At 41.4% G+C, this 19698-nt stretch overlaps 1 protein-coding gene across 11 annotated transcripts in view; it reads left to right on the forward strand.

The window, feature by feature from the left end:
* The window catches only part of SMG6 (SMG6 nonsense mediated mRNA decay factor), a 200673-nt gene that overhangs the window by 13886 nt on the left and 167089 nt on the right, over window positions 1-19698 (forward strand). For all 11 annotated transcript variants that reach the window (XR_015148077.1, XM_086359686.1, XM_086359690.1 and 8 more), the window contains exons 7-8: window positions 3150-3260; window positions 3641-3853. Coding sequence is in view for 10 of the 11 variants with exons in the window: in XM_086359686.1 (XP_086215812.1) it covers window positions 3150-3260; window positions 3641-3853 (324 nt within the window). In the remaining variant the exon portion in view is untranslated. The remainder of the gene's footprint in view (window positions 1-3149; window positions 3261-3640; window positions 3854-19698) is intronic.

Consider the following 19698-nt stretch of genomic DNA (forward strand, 5'->3'; position numbering starts at 1 on the left):
TGTGAATTTGTGTACTCTAGTTACCGAATATACATGGAATCAAAAAGTATCTGTCTTTTTGTGACTGGCTTATTTCCCTTAACATTAAATCCTCAAGGTTCATCCATGTTACAGCTCATGTCAGTTTTCACCTTAAGGCTGAGTAACATTCAGTTGTGTATATATCATATGTTGTTTTTCATTTCATTTCTCAGTGGACATGTCTACCTTTGACCATTGTGAATAATATCACTACGAATATGAGTGTACAAATACCTCTTTAAGACCCTGCTTTCGATTCTTTTGGGCATATACTCAGAAGTGGAGTTGTTGGATCATGTGGTAATCGGGCAATAGCATTTTCAGTTTTCTGAAGAATCACCATACCAACAGCTGTACCACTTAATAGTCCCACAAGGATGCCAGTTTATCTGCGTCCTTGCTAAAGCACACTATTTTTTGTTGTGTGTGTGTGTTTTTGAATAGTAGCCAACCTAATTGCTTTCAAAGCTGTATGGCATTGTGGTTTTGACTTGCATTTCCCTAATGAGTACTGGTTTTTTTATGTTCTTGTTGGCCATCTGTGTATCTTCTTTGGAGAAAAGTCTGTTCAAATCCTTTGCATATTTTTAAACTGAGTTGTCTCTTTGATTGTTGAGATGTAGCAATTCTTTACGTAGTTTGACCTTAATCAGATACATGATTTATAAATATTTTCTCCCATTTTACGGGTTGTCTTCTCACTCTCTTGATAGTGCCCTTTTGACAAAGTTTTTAATTTTGATAAAGTGTGGTTTATCTATTTTTACTTTTGTTGCTTGTGGTTTGATGTCATAGCTAAGAAACGCTTAACCAAATTAAAAGTTAAGGTTTCTTATTTATTTAAGCGAAAATGCAGAAATCTTTTTTTTTTTATAGTTTTAATTCCTCTGTTTAGGTCACTGATCCATTTTTGGTTAATTTATGGTGTGAAGTAAGGGTCTAATTTATTCTTTTGCATGTGGCAATCTAATTCCCTTAGCATCATTTGTTGAGATTATTCTTTCCCCATTAAATAGTCTTAATACTTTTAAAAGTCAGTTAATGTATGGTAAATTTACTCCTGGACTCTGAATTCTCTCTCTTGTGCGAATACTATGTTGTTTTAATTACTGTAGCTTTGTGGTAAGTTTTTAGATTGGGGTATGTGAGTCTTCCGACTTTGTTCTTTTTCAACATTGTTTGGTGGTCTGGGGTTTTTTGGAAAGCCATATAGATTTTAGGATCAGCTTTTTCTTTTCTGCCAAAAGAGTCACTGTGATTTTGATACGGATTCATTGAGTCTTTGGAGGGCTTTTGGTCTGTTTATATCCTTACAGCACTAAGTCTTTTGCTGCAAAAACATAGGATATTTTCCGTTTATTTAGGTCTTCTTTGATTTCTTTCAGAAATGTTTTGTCGTTTTCAGTTTAAAAGTTTTGCATTTCCTTGGTTAAATTTATTCCTAAGGTATAAATAAGGTATGTTGTTATTTTTGATGCTATTATGAATTATTTCCTAATTTCTTTTTCAGATTGTCTATTACTAATATACATAAATACAACTGATTTTTGAGTATTAATCTTGTGTCTTCCCTCAGTGGTTTGTTGCCACACAAATTAAATTGTTACGTGTTTTTTTCATGGACCTCTGACCTAGGTTAGTACTCTTTGCAAGTTCTTTTCTTCTGTCCCTCTTTTTCTTTCTCTGTCTTAACCCAATTAATTGTCTTTTAACATCACTTTCTCAACTTTTCTGTAACTTTTCCTTCAGTGGATCCCAAGTATTTGCTGAGAACATGCTGTGCAGGTTTTGCTAGGTAATTTGATACGGTTTCTGTCCTGAAAAAAAACCATTGAGAAGACAAGTGTGTACAGACAACAGTACAAGTTGCACTTGATAGCATATGATGCAACTGATTGTTGGAAATATAATTTTCTATGCCACTAAGAAGGAAAAATGTGAGCTAAAGTAAGATGATGGTAGATATTGATTGTGAGTTATATCTTGATTTCAGAGATGTTAAAATATGAAAAAAATCATTGTGGGACTGATCAATTACTGTAAAATCACGGGAGTGGCATAATTAGAATAACATTAAAGATAGCTTTCATTTAACTGACTGAAACCATGTATCAGATATTCTGTTAAACGAACAATTATGCGAATTTTATTCTTTTCAGGAGCCATATATGTTGGTGAATATCTTCATTTTACAGATAAGGAAATTTTTCTAGGTTGACTTTCTTAGGCTTATACCTAATTGGTGGCAGGACCAAATTCACACTCAGGCAGTCGAGCTTAGAATGTGTATCTTTAACCATGTTAGATGATTGCAAGGGGGCACTTTTAAAGAGTAAGTAAGTGCTGGGGAGAGAAGGAAATAGTAGTCTAGGTACATTTTGAGACAGGGAAAGGGTAAAGATGTATATGATAGAAAGGCTTTTGATTTTCTTTCCTTCTAACCCTCTCCCTTTGATTTCCTTATTAATTGGTTGTAGAACTGGACTTGAAGTGTTTATTTGCTGAATGCATTGAGCCATAGTTTCCTTTCCTCAGTAGAGTCAGTACCTTGTAGTGCAAACATGAACTTAGGAGCCAGGGAGGCCTTGGTTCAAATACTAGCTTCTCAGAGGTTTGGCTTTGAGACCTTATTGGCCAAGTTATATAATAATCTTCCTGAACTCCTGTCTCCTCATCGTTAAAATGGAAATAATAATGTCTACGGGGCAGTTTCCTTGGGTTTGGAAATACTGTTTCTGAAGTGCTCATCATTTGCCTCACAGTTACGCTTAATCAGTGATATTGCCATTGTTATTTATAATTTAAATATGATAGTAATTAGTACATGCTGACCATTTTCTTTCTCTGAAGAGAAAATATAATTGCTTTCATATTTTGTAAGGCTTTTTATTCTTTTCCCCTGCTTTTGAGTGTGTGGCTTTAAGAGTAGCTCACATTGTAGACATAGTCCTGGGTGAGAAGAGAGCTCTGTTGTCATCACCGTGGCTTCTTCTATGGATAGCTTTCTCATTTTCTTGTTGGAATTCCTCACAGCTTGGGAGGGATGGTAGGGTTTCCTGGGTTGGCTGACTCAGGCTGGAGTCTGGAAGAGAACTGGTTGACTCAGTGTCTCTGACCTCTTTCTGCAGAGGAGGAAGCTGGATGCTGTCTATTATTATATGCGCAGTTTAGCTGCCAGCAACCCTATCCTGACTGCCAAGGAGAGTCTCATGAGCTTGTTTGAAGAGACCAAACGGAAGGTGAGTAGGGATGCAGGCAAAATCATTTCTTCCTAGAAGAATGCATTTCTCTTACTGTCTCTGTGTCCTTTAGGAAATGACTCATAGTGTCCTCAAGGGGTGCCGTTGGTCTGTGCCATAGAGTCAGTCTCTGTGCAGAGCCAAACTCATCTTTAGGAGAGCACTCCACGAGGGCCTTTGGGTGTACGTGTTCCACAGCATATGGTTTACAGAATAAGTAGCTTTTATGAGACAAAACAGATGATACTCTGTACTTTGGAACTATGGCTAAGTCTTTACTTTTTACAGTTCTTAGCGAACAAGCTCAGGTGAGATGAGCACTTCTCTTTATTGGCTGAATACCAGGAGAGTCTGAGCTTACATGTTTGTATGTCATACAGGCGGAACAGATGGAAAAGAAGCAACACGAAGAATTGGAGCTGAGCCCTGACCAGTGGCGGAAAGGGAAGAAATCCACTTTCCGGCATGTAGGAGATGACACCACTCGCCTGGAGATCTGGATTCATCCATCCCATCCCCGGTCCTCCCAGGGCACCGAGTCTGGGAAGGATTCTGAGCAGGAGAATGGGCTGGGCAGCCTAAGCCCCAGTGATGTAAGTTCCTGGGAGCGATGTCATGAGCACGACTAGCTGAGTAGGCGTGAGAGCCTGGTGCATGGAGCCATGGAGCACTGCGCAGACGTTTCCCATTCATCTCAGGGAGTCAGACCACTTCAGGCTCCCTGATGCTCTATACATGTCCTCCACCTACATTTCCTTTATCTTTACTATGCGCTTCCCTCTTTCACCACTGTGTGGCACTACAGAATTTAGTAAAAGCTTTTCTAGATGAAGATGAATTTAGAATTAAAAGTTTTTTGCTGCCCTGGGTTCGTAGTCATCAGTATGATGCTTTAGGATTCTGGGTGGGATATTTGAAACTAGGGAGAGGACACAGTAATTGGAAAATTGCAGATGGCGGGTTTATCGTGCCCTGAGAGCAAAACTTATACAGTGAATGGCGAGATGAGCTGGGACCAGGTCTTGAAAGGTCATACAATAAGTAGTTTGACCTTTTACCCAGAAAGTCATAGGGAGCCATTGAGTGCTTTAAATAGGGAAATGTCAGGTGTGCATTTTAGAAATAGAACTCTGGATGTTTTGTGGAAAGTTTGGAGAAGAGTAAGACTAGAAATAAGGAGCGTAGAAGGGTGCAACAGTAATCCAAGTGAGATGTGAGAAGGAACTGAACCAGGAAATGGCTTTGGAGATGGGGAAAAGTGAACAGAGTATATTAATGAGGTTGAATCCAAAGGGCTTAATTGGGCATGGGAGCTGAGAGAAGTAGCACTTAGGTTTCTGACTTGAGAACTGGGTGAACTGGTCCATTCCCTGAGATAGAGAATAAAGGTGGAATTGGTTTTAAGAAAAATACGATGAGTTTAGTTTTGGACATGTTGGAATTTCTGTAGGACACTGACGTGCAGATACTTAGAGACTCTCAAATATCTGAAACTCGAGAGTGATTTGGGCCAGAGGTGAAGATACTTGAAGGCATCCTCTTATAGATGATACTAAAGTCATGAGAGAGAGTTGATTCAGCTACTCAAGGAAGGGACATAATGATAAATAGGTTGAAGACCTATGAAAGAAAGGAGGTAAATGGCAGGAAAATGTCCTTGCAAATGATGAGAAAGGAGTAGGATCCAGAGCACAGGTGAGGGGGATAGCGGAAAAAAAAGATGAGAGATCCGTCTTTCTTGTGCTTGAGGGAAAAGAGGAATGGATAACTGGGGGTGCAGGTAAGATCGTGAGTATTGTAGGAGGAAGGTGAAGGATGGCCTTTTCATGTTGTCTGTTTCCTCTTTGAAGTTGGAGGGTTGGCTGTCTGCTAAGAATGAGTCAAAGGTGGTGGGATAGGAGGACTCATCCTTCAGGGTTTAATTTAGAATTCCCTTTATCTTCCTCTGTCTTTGGTCTTCAGCTCTTTTCTTGATGACTTGGGGAGAAGTCATTGCTTATAAACGAAACTACCAGCTTCCTGTGTGCCATGGTGTGCATGGGGCCCCAGGACGTGAGGGTGCTTCAGAGGGGTTGCTACTGTGGCAGAATCCTCACTGCTGCCGCTTCTAGTTTGGATGGTACCACCTCAGACCGGAAGTCTACTTGAATGGGAGACAAACTGTTCTATGGGATTAGCTCCACTGTGTGTCTTTAAAATGAAAGCAACAATGACAGTTTGAGAAAGTATTTTATGGCATTTTTTAAGGAGTATCCCTCATTAAAGTTATAATTAATGTTTTATAGATCTCTGTCTTCCATTAGGGGTTTTATTTATTTTTTTAAGTAGTATGTTTGTAAGTTTGTATTTTTATTCTTTTTTTATTAAATTATTTTTATTTTTTAATTGTAGTATAGTTAACTTACAATGCCGTATTTGTTTTTGGTGTACAGCAGAGTGATTTGGTTATATGTTTTATATATATATATATATATATATATTCTTTTTCATATTCTTTTCCATTATGGTTTCTTACAGGATATTGAATGTAGTTCCCTGTGTTATATAGTTAGATCTTGTTATTTGTCCATTCTATAAGCATTTGATTGTGCTACCTCTAAACTCTGAATCCATCCCTCCCTTACGCCATTCCTCCCTTGGCAACCACGACTCTGTTCTCTATGTCCGTGAGTTTGTTTCTGTTTCGTAGTTAAGTTCATTTGTGTCGTATTTTAGATTCCACATGTGCGTGATATCACATGTTGTTTGTCTCTCTCTCTGACTCACCTCACTTAGTATGATGAGTTCTGGGTCCATCCATGTTGCTGCAGTGGCATTATTTCATTCCTTTTCATGGCTGGGTGCTGTTCCCTCACACACACACATGCTCACATCTTCTTTATCCATTCATCTGTCAGCGGACTTTTAGGTTGTTTCCATGTCTTGCTGTTGTAAACAGGACTGCTGTGAACATTGGGTCGCGTCTGTCTTTTCAGATTAGAGTTTGTCTGGATATGTGCCCGGGAATGGGATTGCTGGATCATATGGCATGTGTTTTTATTCTGCATGCATCTAAGAGAGGCATTTTCAGCTACACGTTGGAGCCATTACATTTTATTATATTTAGTACATTTTTAATTATGCAAGTAATATATTAATGTATTTTTAGTAAAAATTTCAAATAATTACATATATATGCAGAGTAAAATTTAGTAATTTGTTTTCTGAACTATTGGTGAAGCTCTTTGTATGTTTTCAGCCTCTGCATCATCCTGGAGTAATCATTTCCCTTAATTTCTTTTAAAGTTACATCTTTGGGTTTGGACTCTTAGTTCTGTAATACCAGCACAGGAGGAAGAAGCCTACAGTTTCATAGCTCTCTGTCCAGCTAGGAAACCACACTGCCTTTTTTGACTGTTTTCTCAGGCCCAGGTCATCTTCCCATATCCTTTTCTTTGATACAGCGGGCCTCAAGAACTCAGTTCACTCTCTGTTCCCCAGAACAGGAACATACATTGGATGAGAAGTGAGAGTTTATTCACAGACATTTGAGTAATTAGGCTTTGGAAATGCAGAGATGAAAATAACCAAAGATGATTTCTAGCCTTAAGGAGCACTGTGTCATGTGGGGAAGATAGAAACATAAATATTTGATTATATTATAATGCGGTGTGCTGTGATAAAGGCAAGCATGAGAGGCTATGGGAACAGGAATTAAAGGCACCTAAGGGGTACGGTTAAGGAAGGCTAGACTGAGAAGGCAATTTGCAGCTGAAGGATGATGTCAGGGCATTTCTACTCTTAGGCATGAAGGCTTAGGGAGCTGCAAGTCATTCAGTGTGGCTGGAGGCTAGAATGTGAACAGTGCTCTTGCTGGAGATGTGAGTCATCCTTTACCCCTTCTTTTTCAGTTAATACCAAGGGCTATTACTGTGCCTCCTAAACATAATTTTAATCCATCTACTTTTCTCTATTTCTACTACCACTGTCCTGGTCTAAGCTGTCATTCATCATTTCAGTAATCCACAGATTATTGAAAGCTCTTAATGGTCTTCCCACATTTATTCCTGGTCCTCCTTAGGCCTTTCGTTTTAGATAGTAACCCAAATGAGCTTCCAGGTACGTATTTCTGATCATGCCACTTCCCTCTTTGACAGTCTTCAGTTGTTTCTCTTTGCTCTTAGAATCAGGTCCAAACTCCTTAAAATAGTTTACTGGGCCCTGCAAGATTGGCCTCTGCTACTTCTAACCTTATCTTTTACCTCTCCACTGCCCCCACCCCCGACTTTGTTCTTGTCCTTTGGCTATACTGGCTCCTTCCTTGAAGGGCCCAGCTTCTTCTCTGGCCCTTGGCTATGACACATTGTCTTTGCATCTCTGCCCTTGGCTATGACACATTGTCTTTGCCTGCAGTTCTGCTCTCTCTTAATCAGCTCCACTCTGACTCATCCTTAAATTCTCAGAGTAAATATCACTTCCCTTTTCCAGGGAAGCTTTTCCTGATCCCTGAGCCTGGCTGTTTCCGCTTTGTAATGCCATGTTTCTAATTAAGTAATTATTTATTTATTTTTGGCTCTGCTGGGTCTTTGTTGCTGTGCAGGCTTTTCTCTGCCGAAAGTGGTGGCTACTCTGTAGTTGCACTGTGCAGGCTTCTCATTGAGGTGGCTTCTTTTGTTGTGGAGCACAGGCTTTAGGGCATGTGGGCTCAGTGATTTCAGCTCCCATGCTCTAGAGCATAGGCTCAGTAGTTGTGGACCATAGGCTAAGTTGGCTCCTTGACCTGTGGGATCTTCCCGGACCAGGGATTGAACCCATGTTTCTTGCATTGGCAAGCAGATTCTTTACCACTGAGCCACCAGGGAAGCCCTAATTAAGTAATTTTAGATGCAGTTTTTCTCTTGTTGGTTTAAGTCTCTGTTGTTAGATTCAAGCCTTTGTGAAAGTGGGGTCCATATTTGGTTGTTCATTGCCTTATCCCCAGTGCTTGTGTATAGAAGATTCTAAATAAATCTTAGTTGAGCATATAAAGGAGGGGAGGAAAAGTGAGGGATGAAACTGTAGAATTAGGAAGGGCCAGGTTCTTCATAAATATTGAGGAGTTTGAGTATCTAATATTAAGGACTTTAAGCAGGGGAATCACATAATCAGATTATATAATGATCACTCTTTTCAACACTTTTAATGTTGAAACATATTTTTTTTTAATTTGTTTTTTGTTAATTTTTTTCTTTGTTTTTTAAAGGAAAAGTTTTTTTTTTTCTTTTTTAATTGCAGAGATAACACCAATTCACTGAATCTAAGTCAAACAAAAACAAAGTTGAAAATGAGATTCACTTGTTTTCTTGCCTTCAGAGGCACCACTGTTAACTATTTGGAAGTTCTTTCAGACATTTTTCTAAATTTTTACAGGTGTGTGTGTATGTATACATACGTGCCTAGACACATGCAATGTATTTTTAAGCAAAAATGGGTTTATACTATATATAAACAGCATACAGTTTGCTTTTCTGAATTATCCACTGGACATACATATAGTCACTTCTGCTATAAGGTAACACATGCGTTCCTAAAAATCACTGTGCTATGCAAAATTGCACGATAAAAACCACAGAGCTGACGGGGAAAATGGGGTTAGGAGAATAACACTCAAAAGCTTCCTCAGTGACATAGTTCAAAAAAGAGATAAGAACCTAAGAAAACAGTTGTTGTGTTTTCTCCATGTTCATTGGTTAAGGAGTATGTACATACTATCTTGAAAAAGACATAAAGTTTACTTGTAGAAGTGGGTTTGGAAGCATTGCCGCTTGTGAGTTCTTGTGAAATGACAGAAGGAGAATCACTTGAAATTGGACCTGCAGGTAGAACGCCAGATGGGCTTAGGCGTGGCTCACAATGCAAGCGCACGTGGTGAACTGCAGGAGCTGGTGAATGCTTGGGGGGTGTGTGTGTTTTGTGTATTCCTGTGCAGCTCCGTTCAGCTGGGTGGAGTTTTCTGTGTTTACCTGTTGTTTCCCCTGAACAAAATAAAAGTTTGTGTTAGACTCACATTGTTCCCTAATCGGTTGATCATGATGGAACACATTTATGTCTTCAAAATAAGGGTTACAGCAGAACTGTGTTTCCGCTTGCCCAAGAATATCTTTTTTTAGTACGTCCTTAGTATGGCTGTATGATATTTTATTATAAACGTGTATGCCATGTATTTATCTGTGTAATTTAAATATTTGCTTGTGTTTTACTTGCTTATTCACTTCAGTTGTCCTTTTTGAGTGATTAGCTTTGACAGAAGTTGCTCCTTTGACAACTCCTGGAGAGTTTCTAGCACAGACTTCTACAGTTGCTACAATTGAGATCCGTGAATGAGAAACAGAAAATTTGGCTTCAAGTGGTTGTTAGTAATGATAGTCAGCTCCAAACTAGTTTGTTCTCTCTCTGCCAAGCGTGAGCTTTGGCTTTCTTTCTGAGTGGCTGCAGGAGGTTAGCTTGTGGGTTGTTGGTTTTCAGCCTTGAGATGTGGTTTGGGTTAAACATGCAACCTGGGGAGGGACTGCCAGCCCCAGCTGTAAGTGGCATCCTCTGAAACTATTGTGCCTCACATTTAAACTGTCTCCCTGCCAGCTAGGCCACTCCCAGTTCAGTGTCACTAGGGTTCCAAGCATTCTTTATTTACTGAATATGCCTTCTGCTGTGTCTCAGCTCCCTTTGAAAATCAGGAAAGTGTCCTATTTAGCAAATGAGTTGTTGCTGAGTGTGAGTTAATCTAAGGATATAAAATGATGGCATCAGAAATAATGTTCATACTGAAAGGTGAGAGTCTCTGTTGGAAATGCTGAGGATTTTCTGAGACCTGATTGCTCTGTTATCAACATCTCGAATGCAGTGTAGCATGTGTCCATCTGCTGGTAAAGAATGAGCAGATGATAGTGAGAGCTGTTCGTTAGATGTTTGTCTCTCAGACTTCAGTGAGTTCTGTTGTGGCATGATTTGGTTTGCCATGCTCAGCATTTTCCTCAACCCATTGTGATTGTTGTATGTATAACACTCTCGGTGCTGTATGTAGAAATATGTCTTTAGACAAGGTAAATGTCATTGTATATTTGGCCAAGCTCTCGCCAGACCTTCTCTTTGGCTCCTCTGAAATATTTTTGGAGGGTCAACTAGACTGAATCTCAGTAGCTACTAATACTTGTCATTAGGCCTTTTCTTATTTGAATCTTATTATTTCACCCACCAAATTATATTGTTTGCCTTGGTCTTTTTTTTTTTTTTGCTCCTCATCCTTCTGTCACATTCCATTATTTTATTTCTTTGCATAGTATCTTTTTTTTTTTTCCCAGGATTTATTCAGATCTGGAATTTAATGCAGTTACCCCTGAATTTTTAGAGCAGAAGACTAAATTCTGGGTCTAGTGCTTAACCAGACTGGTTAACCTGTACTGTTGTGCCAGTTTTGTGCTAAGATCATAAAGATAAGTGCAACATTGTTATATCCTCAAAGTGTTTAGAGCCTAGTTCATGGGTCAGCCAGCTTTTTTTATGAAAGGCCAGATAGTAAATGTTTTGGATTTTGTAGGCCATATGGCCTCTGTTATTACTCAGTTTTGCTGTTTTGGTGCCAAGGTAGTCACAGACAAAATTTAAATGAATGAGCATGGCTGTGTTGCAGTAAAACTATTTACCAAGACAGGTGGCAGGCTAGCTTTGGCCTGCGGGCCTAGTTTGCCAGCCTCTGGGTGAGTGGGAGGAATGGCTCCATAAAGAGAATGTTTCCGTCAACAGTTGATTATTGTTGTTTGTGGTAGTTATGTTCTGTGAAGTCAACATAGACATTGACTGAGCAGGTACTGAACGCTCTTAAGGGAAATTCAGGGTTAGGTTCCTATGAGCCTCTGGTTACAAGATTTTCATCTACTGATCAGTACACGTCTATGTTTCAGTTTAAAGACACCTTATTTAATATATTGTTGGTTCATTAACATTGAATTAATAACCAACAGCACCCATCATGCCCAAGCAAACTTACCTAGCACATGTATTTTCTCCTTAAGGCACATCACAGCCTTCTTATGTTTAGGAATATTAGCATTTCAGCACTGTGCTTGGGGACCATTTTAATCAGTGCATAAAAATGTGGAAAATGTGGCACTAAACAGGCCACAGAAAGGACACTTGTTTCAAGTGTGAGAGAATCACCTTGCTCAGTCTCAGCAGGGAATGTGCTTATCAGGCGACTCAAGTTTTTTTGCTGCTCTGTGCATGTTCACAAATGACTGTGAAAGCACCGTGACTATTGATTTCGGTGCTACTAATAAGTTTTAGTGAGTCTGTGGATTCACAAATGCAAAATCCACAGATATGAGGACCGCCTATCGTAGTGTCGTGAGGGAGTATGTCTTGGGTGCCGTGGAAGCACAGAGAAGGGCATAGTCCAGTCCAAGTGGAGGCATGGGTTGTGGTGGGGAAAGGAAGGGCCAATTCAGAAGGATTCCAAGAAAAGTTAACTAAGGAGAGTGAAAGAGAATGTTCCGAGTAGGAGGAACAGCCTGAGCAGAAACAGAGGCAATAGACACAGCAGAGGGTTTGCAGGGTATCTGAATCTGTGATAATTTGGAGGAGGATGTGAGAAAGCTGGAGTGGTAGAAAGACTGAACCTTCCACAAGAACCATTCTCTGGTTTGGTGCTGTAGGTATACATGGGCGTGGTGGTCAGGAGGTTGGTCTCATAACATCCTTCTGGATTCTGGAAATAACATTTTGTTTCTGGAATTTCTCATTGTTTCCTTGTCGTGTCTGCACTGCTAATTCAACAAAAGCAGTACCATTCCATTCATTAAGTTTGGTAGGGTGAAAGTTGACTGAATTTTTTTGCCCCGCAGTTTGCTGATTAAAAGGACTACTCTTTTAGATTGTGCTTTAGGCGAACTAATGAACGTGGAGAAGGTACTAGTGTCTCTTGTGTCTTGGTGGTTGGAGGAAATTGCTAATGGCTTCAATTAAGAAGGGCAAAGTTTTTTTCATACTTATATTTTTATGGCTTTTAAAAGTTCACAAAGCCAACACATGTTTATTGTAAAAAGTTTGAACATGCCAATAAACACTATGTTTTATCACCTAGAGGTAACTATTATTAACATTTTAGGGTATGCTCTTCCTGGCATTTAGATCAGAAACGTCTCATGCTCATTATGCTGGAAAATCAGAAGAGAAAAATCCGTGCCTAATTTTTAACCTAGAGTCTGGTTGGGAAAGTGGTATTTTAATTTCTTAGGTCAACAGAGTTATCCATATCTTGGTCTTCATCAAAGTAGCGCAGTTAGAGTGACAACCGTAATGTCCTCTCTCGTGCATAAAGAGAAGCTTCTCAAGCCACATGAAGAAGGAAGAGTTCAAGAAAGGTTAGGCATCTAATAGGACTGATTATTGCTTTTGGAAGATTGAGTCTGAAAGGATACATTTCATGGGGAAGCATCTTGAGTGAGGAATAAATTGGGGCATAAAGGATTAAAGTGAGGCTCCCTGGGCTTATAAAATTTATGACCTTGTTTGGAAAGCTGGATTCTTGTTGGGGAAATTTCTAGGCAGTTATGTTGGGGTTGGTTTCTAGGTGGGTGGGAAAAGGGATTGGAAGATCTAGTAAAGGAGTGGTTGCCTTTTTAGATATTTTAATTAAGACATATTTTTGAATGGGGTAATATAGTTTGTATGTCTATATATAAAATATAAATTCTATATATATATAAGAGGGATTCCTGAGTGGCTCAGTGGTAAAGAATCCTCCTGCCAATGCAAGAATCACAGGAGACACGGGTTTGACCCCTGGGTCAGGAAGATCCTCTGGAGGAGGAAACAGCAACCCACTCTAGTATTCTTGCCTGGAAAATCCCATGGACAGAGGAGCCTGGCAGGCTACAGTCCATGGGATCGCAAAGAGTCAGACACAACTGAGCGACTGAGCATGCAGGTATTTATCAGGTAGATATGTGATCGTCCGTTAGTGGTATGTCATACATACTGTTATTCATCTTTGCTTTTTTTTTTTTTTTAATATCACTATTGGACTTGGGAGTTAAGAGATCTTTCCATGAGTGATGGCCTGCAAGTCCATTATATCTCTTTAGGATTTGGTAGCTTGTTAGCTTTCGTTAGTTTTGTTCAGCATCTTACATGTCAGAGGCAGGACAGTGCAGAGGTTAACAGCTTGGGTTTGGGGAAGTCCTCAGTTAAGTCCTAGCTTTATCAGTTATTAGCTGTGAGACTCTGGGCATGTTCTTTAATCTGACTGTGCTTCGGTTTCCTCATTTGTAAGGGGTGATAACGGTAGACTAAATGAGATAATGCACGTAGAGCAGTGAGTGGCACATTGTAACTTCTCGTACAGTGGTAGTACTTGTTACTGACAGGTTTTTGTTATAATGCTCTTTTAAGCTATTAGGTTTGATTTTGCATTTTTCAGTTTCTAACCAAAGTGAACCATAAGGCTTGATAATTCACAAACTGACAGCCCACTGTCTAAATGCAGACTGTTTATTTGATCTGAGGAGTTCTATTTAATTATGAAAAATTTCAGACACACACAAGAAAATAGCATAACGAACCCTCATACATGTCACCCATATTTTCTACATTTGTTCTGGCTTCTTCTCCGGTCATTCCCTGCTGAAGTATTTTAAAGCAAATCCTAGATATCACATCACTGCATCCGTACATATTCCACTTCCCTACATGCCTTTAAAAAAAATAACGGACGTTTTCTTAAGTATCACAGGGCCATTCCCATGCCTTTCCTTGGTGTCATTCAACATCTGATCTATAATTTCGTTTCCCAATTCATCTATCAAATGTCTTCTTATAGTTGGTTTGTTCAACTCAAGATCTATATTATGTTGTCTCCTAAGTCTCTCTTAATTAAGACCAGCTCTGCCTTCCCTTTTAAACATTTTCTTCATGTCACTTGCTGCTTAAAGAAGCAGGTCAGTTGTCCTGTGGCATTTCCACATTTCTGGATTTGTCTCTGTTTCCTCATGGTATCATCTAACCTCTTCCTCTATCCCCATATAACTCTAAATGAGAGTCAACACAAAAGCATGGTGTGACACTTTGAGCCTTTTTGGCAAGAGTACTTCACTGGTGGGACTGTGTGCCTCATTCTGTACTGTGTCAGGAGGTGTCTGATTAGTTCAATAACCAGAGTTCAGGTACAAATAGATTTTATTGGTTTTATTTTAAAATTGCAATAAGTTGCCAGCTAATTCTCAAAAAAAATAAATCAAGATCTGGCAACAACTCGCCAGAGCTGAGCGGCCTGCTCTCCCTTAGTTTGTCACTAGCCCGTCCCCTCCTGTGCTCACGTGTTGCTTGCTTACACCGCCCACCTTGCCAGTGCAGGCATTTGATTTGTGATCCATGCTCCACAAGGGCCACCAAAGTAAGACATTACAGTCCAGGTTTTTTAGGACCTGTTTAGGTGGTTTCTCAGAGATTCCGTTTAGGATTGCCAGGCGCATCCAGCCAGGCCTGACTTGGGCACAAGGGAAGTGCCTTCGTCGTTGGGCCATAGGTGTTTTGCTGGGGACGTTGTCACTGGTGCTGACCCAAGACCCACTTAGCAGTGCATCCTGCTGCCCGCTGGCTTGCCGTTTGTCTGCTGCCCAGTGGTGAGCCTGGGGAGTCCAAAGGTATCACTTCTGTTTCCTAATGAAATTTGTGCCTGTGGGAATTGAGGCCTACCTGCAGAGCTCTGGGACAGAGCTCTTTCCTCAACATCCTGTTGCAGCCAAGCTTGGTGAAAAGTGAGAAGTTACACTGCCTAAGCGTGTGAACTGAAAAGCTTTAGGCTGGTTTTTGTGAAGTCTGAATGCCACCCACCAAACCAGATGGTTAGAATAAGCTTTTCTGATCTCAGGTAGTTTTCCCCTTGCCCAGGACTTTGAGTAACAATCTGAAATTTCTGGCAGAGTGAGAACCTTGTTTGCCAAGGTTTTGGACTCATCTGCCTAGAATTTTGTGTGCTGCCCCTGCCTGCATCTCCTGTGTCCATGTTTCCCTGGTGGTTTTTCCTTCGAGGCTATGTGATAAGTTCCTTCAAGGCTCTGTGATAAGTTGATGGTTTCCTTTCTGACTCTGAATATATGGCTCTACAAGGCTGGAAGTTATATGAGGTATATGTTTTTTTTTCCTTGCCTTTAATCAAGAGTCCAGCAATGTGAACATTGGCCGACAAAGGAGCACAGCTTCACTGTGAGAAACCCAGGCCAGGTGGCCTGGTAGCACAGAGGTCTCATGTGCTCAACTTGTTTGATTTGCTTGAAGGCTTTTTTTTTTAAGTATGCTATGCAGGTGGCATTTTCTTCAGACCCATCCTTTGTCTTGCTTTTCAGTGCCCCTTGCATAGCTTGTGCACCTGAGCTGCTGCTGTTGCTGCCACCGCTGTGCAGAAGAAGGCTGTGATGTGTGGGTGGTACACGTCTAATGCCTCCACCTTCTCCTTACCCCCTGGCCCCCCACCCATGAACACAGCTATAGATGAGAGCATGGTTAGAAGGCAGGCTGCCTTGGCTTGTGTTGGAGTGAGCTCCAGTTCCTAGGGTTGAATCATGATCCTTCAGGTTGGCATTTGTAATGCTAGTGCCACTATGAAGTCAGAATAGCTTTTGACCTGATTTCCTCTGGGTAGCGCAAGCATTGATTTAATTTACAATAATAGAGAAGAGTTCAGTCTCTATGCTGGTAGGTAAATGTTTTGTCCTTGGTAACTCAGTTATTTCATTGCCCCATAATTATATCATCACAGCAGAGAATGTTGGCTTAATTTTTTTGCCTCATACATACAGAGATTTTATATCTGTAAGGTGGACACCGTGTATGTTTTCAGGCTTGCTGTGGGTATTAGCCTCATGTCGTTGATGTGGTCCTTGCCTTTTGTAAAGTAGTTTGCAGTGTGTACCCCATGTCATTCTCCTCCACCCTGGCAACTATTTGAAAATATTTTTCTGTGAACTGAGATTTGACAGCGTGTGGTGACGGTCATCCGAGTCTCTTTCTGTAGGACAAGGCTACAGCCTTGCTCTTTTTCTCATGCCATAAGAAAGTTATCTCACGACGATAACTTGGTGAGATAATTGTCAAAGAAAAGCAGAACCGGGACTGGGTTTTTTTGGATCTCGATCCTATGAGTGTGTGGTGAGGAACATCCCTACCAGGCGAGGACTGACCCGCCTGCCTGGATCACTGCTGGACTCTCAGGCCGACGTCTGTCTTTGTCTCTTTGTGGTTGGCCGTGAGTGGAAGTTTCTCAAAGTACATTGGCCCTACCTGCAAACCCTAATGCCTCACATGACCTCGGTCACCAAACCACTTCAGGGCTTTATTTTTATCCCAGCCGTTTCGTTTCAAGATGTGAGGTTGGTTTCTTTCCTCTAGCAGAGCACAGTTCTCTAGGGGGACGAAGCAGAGTGCCAGGGTGCAGTTGAGGCTGGTTAGACACCAAAACCACACTCTTCGTCTTTCAGGGCTTGAGACGTGACATAAGCCATGCTGCAAACACCAGCTTCCACATGGTGAAGAAACCTGGTCAGAAGCTCGCTTCATTTAGTGTTTGTGTTCATTTAATTTATGTCTTTAGACAAGTACAGTGAGGAAGAGGTGGACCTGCCTCATTCTGCTTCAGCCAGAAATCTAATTCTAAGGATGGACACTGGCTTAAAATCCAGTATTTCCCAGCTTAAGGTTTTTCGTCTTCCCCAGGGGCGTTGATGAGAACTCTCACAACTCACCAGGTCTCAGGAAACCGGATTACCAACATATCCTGTTCGCGTGCTTGTGTGTATTCTGTGTTACCCACAGGCCACTTTCCACCCCACGTGACCTTTAGTTACCATCCGGAAAGTCAGGACCCAGATACCAGTCAGATTTTCCAGGCTTTGGTTTGGTTTAGACATTTTAGAAAATGTTAACAGTAGTAATTTTACAGAGACTTTCTCGCGTGGCACGCATAGTGAATGGGAAGTTAGACATCCTGAAGGGAGGAAGAAAGGCTGCCCCTGTGCTCTTTTCAGTAACATGTTTGAAAATGTGAACATTCACAAGAAAACTTGCTACTGAAATGCACAGGGACGGAGAAGAGAACTATCTGATTGGTTAGAAGTTGAGTCCATGCCCCAGTTCTTAGGTTTCAAGACTAAATTCTGAAGTTCTTGTTGCCTTCTTTATAAACTTGTAATGCTTATTATTGGAGTTGCTGATAACACACTGCATTGAATATTATTTTAGTCAGCATCTCTCTATGTAAATGGACTGTAATAAGTCAGATCATCAAGACTGCCATGGCCTGCAGGCTGTACTGTGCAGTCCTAAGCTCAGTCGTGTCCGACTCTTGGCAGCCCCGGGAACTGTAGCCCGCCAGGCACCTCTGTCCATGGGATTCTCCAGGGAGAATACTGGAGTGGGTTACCATGTGCTCCTCCAGGGGATCTTCCCAACCCAAGGATCGAACCCAGGTCTCTCCCGCCTTGCAGGCAGATTCTTTACCATCTGAGCCACCAGGGAAGCCCTAAGAACTACTTTATTACCTTCTTATGTAAAGAGTTGTTTAAAAAGAAGAACATGTGACAGAGAGATGAACGTGGCCCACAAGGCCTAAACTGTTTAGTGCCTGACCCCTGTACCAACTAAAGGTTGGCCCACCACTGTTCCAGAAGCTGGACGGGTGAAGGCAGGTAACCCAGACGTCCTTTAGGACATGGATTCTCAACGGAGGTGTTTCTGCCTTTTGGAAACACAGTTCACTTTTTGGGTCTGTCACCATGGCATGTTTTGGCAACCCACTCCAGTGTTCTTGCCTGGAGAATCCCAGGGACGGGGGAGCCTGGTGGGCTGCCGTCTGTGGGGTTGCACAGAGTCGGACACGACTGAAGCGACTTAGCAGCAGCAGCAGCACCATGGGATGTTTAGCATTCCTGGCCTGTCCACTAGATGCCAGTGTCTGGCCTCCACTTTTCCAAGTATCCCCTGGGAGGGGTGGAAGTATTTTGGTTGTGAACCGCTGATTTAGCACCTACTGAGATTAGAAAAACACCTTGTTAAGGTTTCTTCCTTCATTTCCTCTCAGTCGGAGAAACAGACTTGGCATTTGGTCCTTCACGGCATAGGGATCAACCACAGTGAGGGAATTCCAGTCACTGGCGGAATAAGGAGAATTTTCAGTGTAGAATAAAAAGGTTGTAACGAAGCCATTTAATGAGTGTGTTTGTTGCTTGTTCACCCTTCAAGATACTCATTCAAGTTGGCGTATGATTTACGAAAGGTTTGTTTTGATGTTGGCCATCCCTTAAAAAGCATGTTCCTCTCTACGTGAGAGGAAGAGTAGCCATCTTTGACCTTAACGTCCAGATGATTTTGAGATCTGTGGGAATCTGTACGGTGTACTTGAGAGACTTGTTCAAAGCCAATGTAAAGACGTAGTTTTGGCATCTCCTGAATAACCTGATATCCAGACTTAAGCCAGAACTCTGGGGTTAGAGAATTTTCCAGCCTGGGAGAGCCGACTGAGAAAAGTCCTCCTCTGGCTGCTCCCCAAGTTAGACAAGGGAGCAATCAGCTGCTGATTTCCAGCCAACTGGAATGTATGTGCGGGTGTGCTATAAATCGTCCCCTAGGATCCAGCTCCTAGCCTGCGAAGAAATTCTCATTCCAAGTGAGAATGAGACCCTTCCCCTGCACCCACGTTCAAGCTGCAGCTGCTATAGGAAGGAATGGAGGAGTGAGACGATGTTACTAGTAGTGAGTGGGAGCGGCTCACTTTCTATCTAGCATTCTGTCTGGGGTGGAGGGAGAGACTGCACTGGCCTTTTTGTTTTCTCCGTGTTGCCTTTCTCACCAGTTTCCTATGTTTCTTTAAGTTTCTGACTGTGCTTGTGGAGAGATGTATCTGCAGTCCTGTGATTTGCCTTCTCTCTCCACTCTTTAAGGTCCCAGGATTTCATCTGTCTGCTCTTTTTTTGCTGCCTTGGGTGTGATGTTTGGGCTAAGGTAGAGAATGTGAAATAGCTGTCTTGGCGTGTGATCTTACCCCAGTCGGCAGACTCTTTGTTTGGCTCCAGGGGGAAACTTGGGTATTTCCCCTCCTGAAAGTGTTTCCCTTTACTCATAAATATTTAATATTGAAGTTGCTGCTCAGTTTTATTTTCCCAAGTATTGGTATTTAGGCTCTCTAGACCAGAAGGAACTTAAAATACGATCGAGATGCTTTCTGATGCTCGAGTCCCTGTAAAAATCTATTTACCACACAGTTTTTTTTATTAAGAGTTTCAGTGATTTTTCCAGTTGTTTTATTTTCTCTCTCTACTGATTCAAGGTTTATTGAGAGTCTGCTCTGGGAATCGTGAGGCGTCTCTCCTCCTGTTGCTCTTCACATGTCATTCAGGCCCAGAACGTGCACCCGGGTGGCGTGTTGGGCCCTGGT

Source organism: Bos grunniens, chromosome 19 (genome assembly GCF_055505025.1).
Source record: "Bos grunniens cultivar Pamir isolate PY7600 chromosome 19, Bosgru_T2T1.0, whole genome shotgun sequence".
In the NCBI taxonomy this organism is placed as follows: Eukaryota; Metazoa; Chordata; class Mammalia; order Artiodactyla; family Bovidae; genus Bos; species Bos grunniens.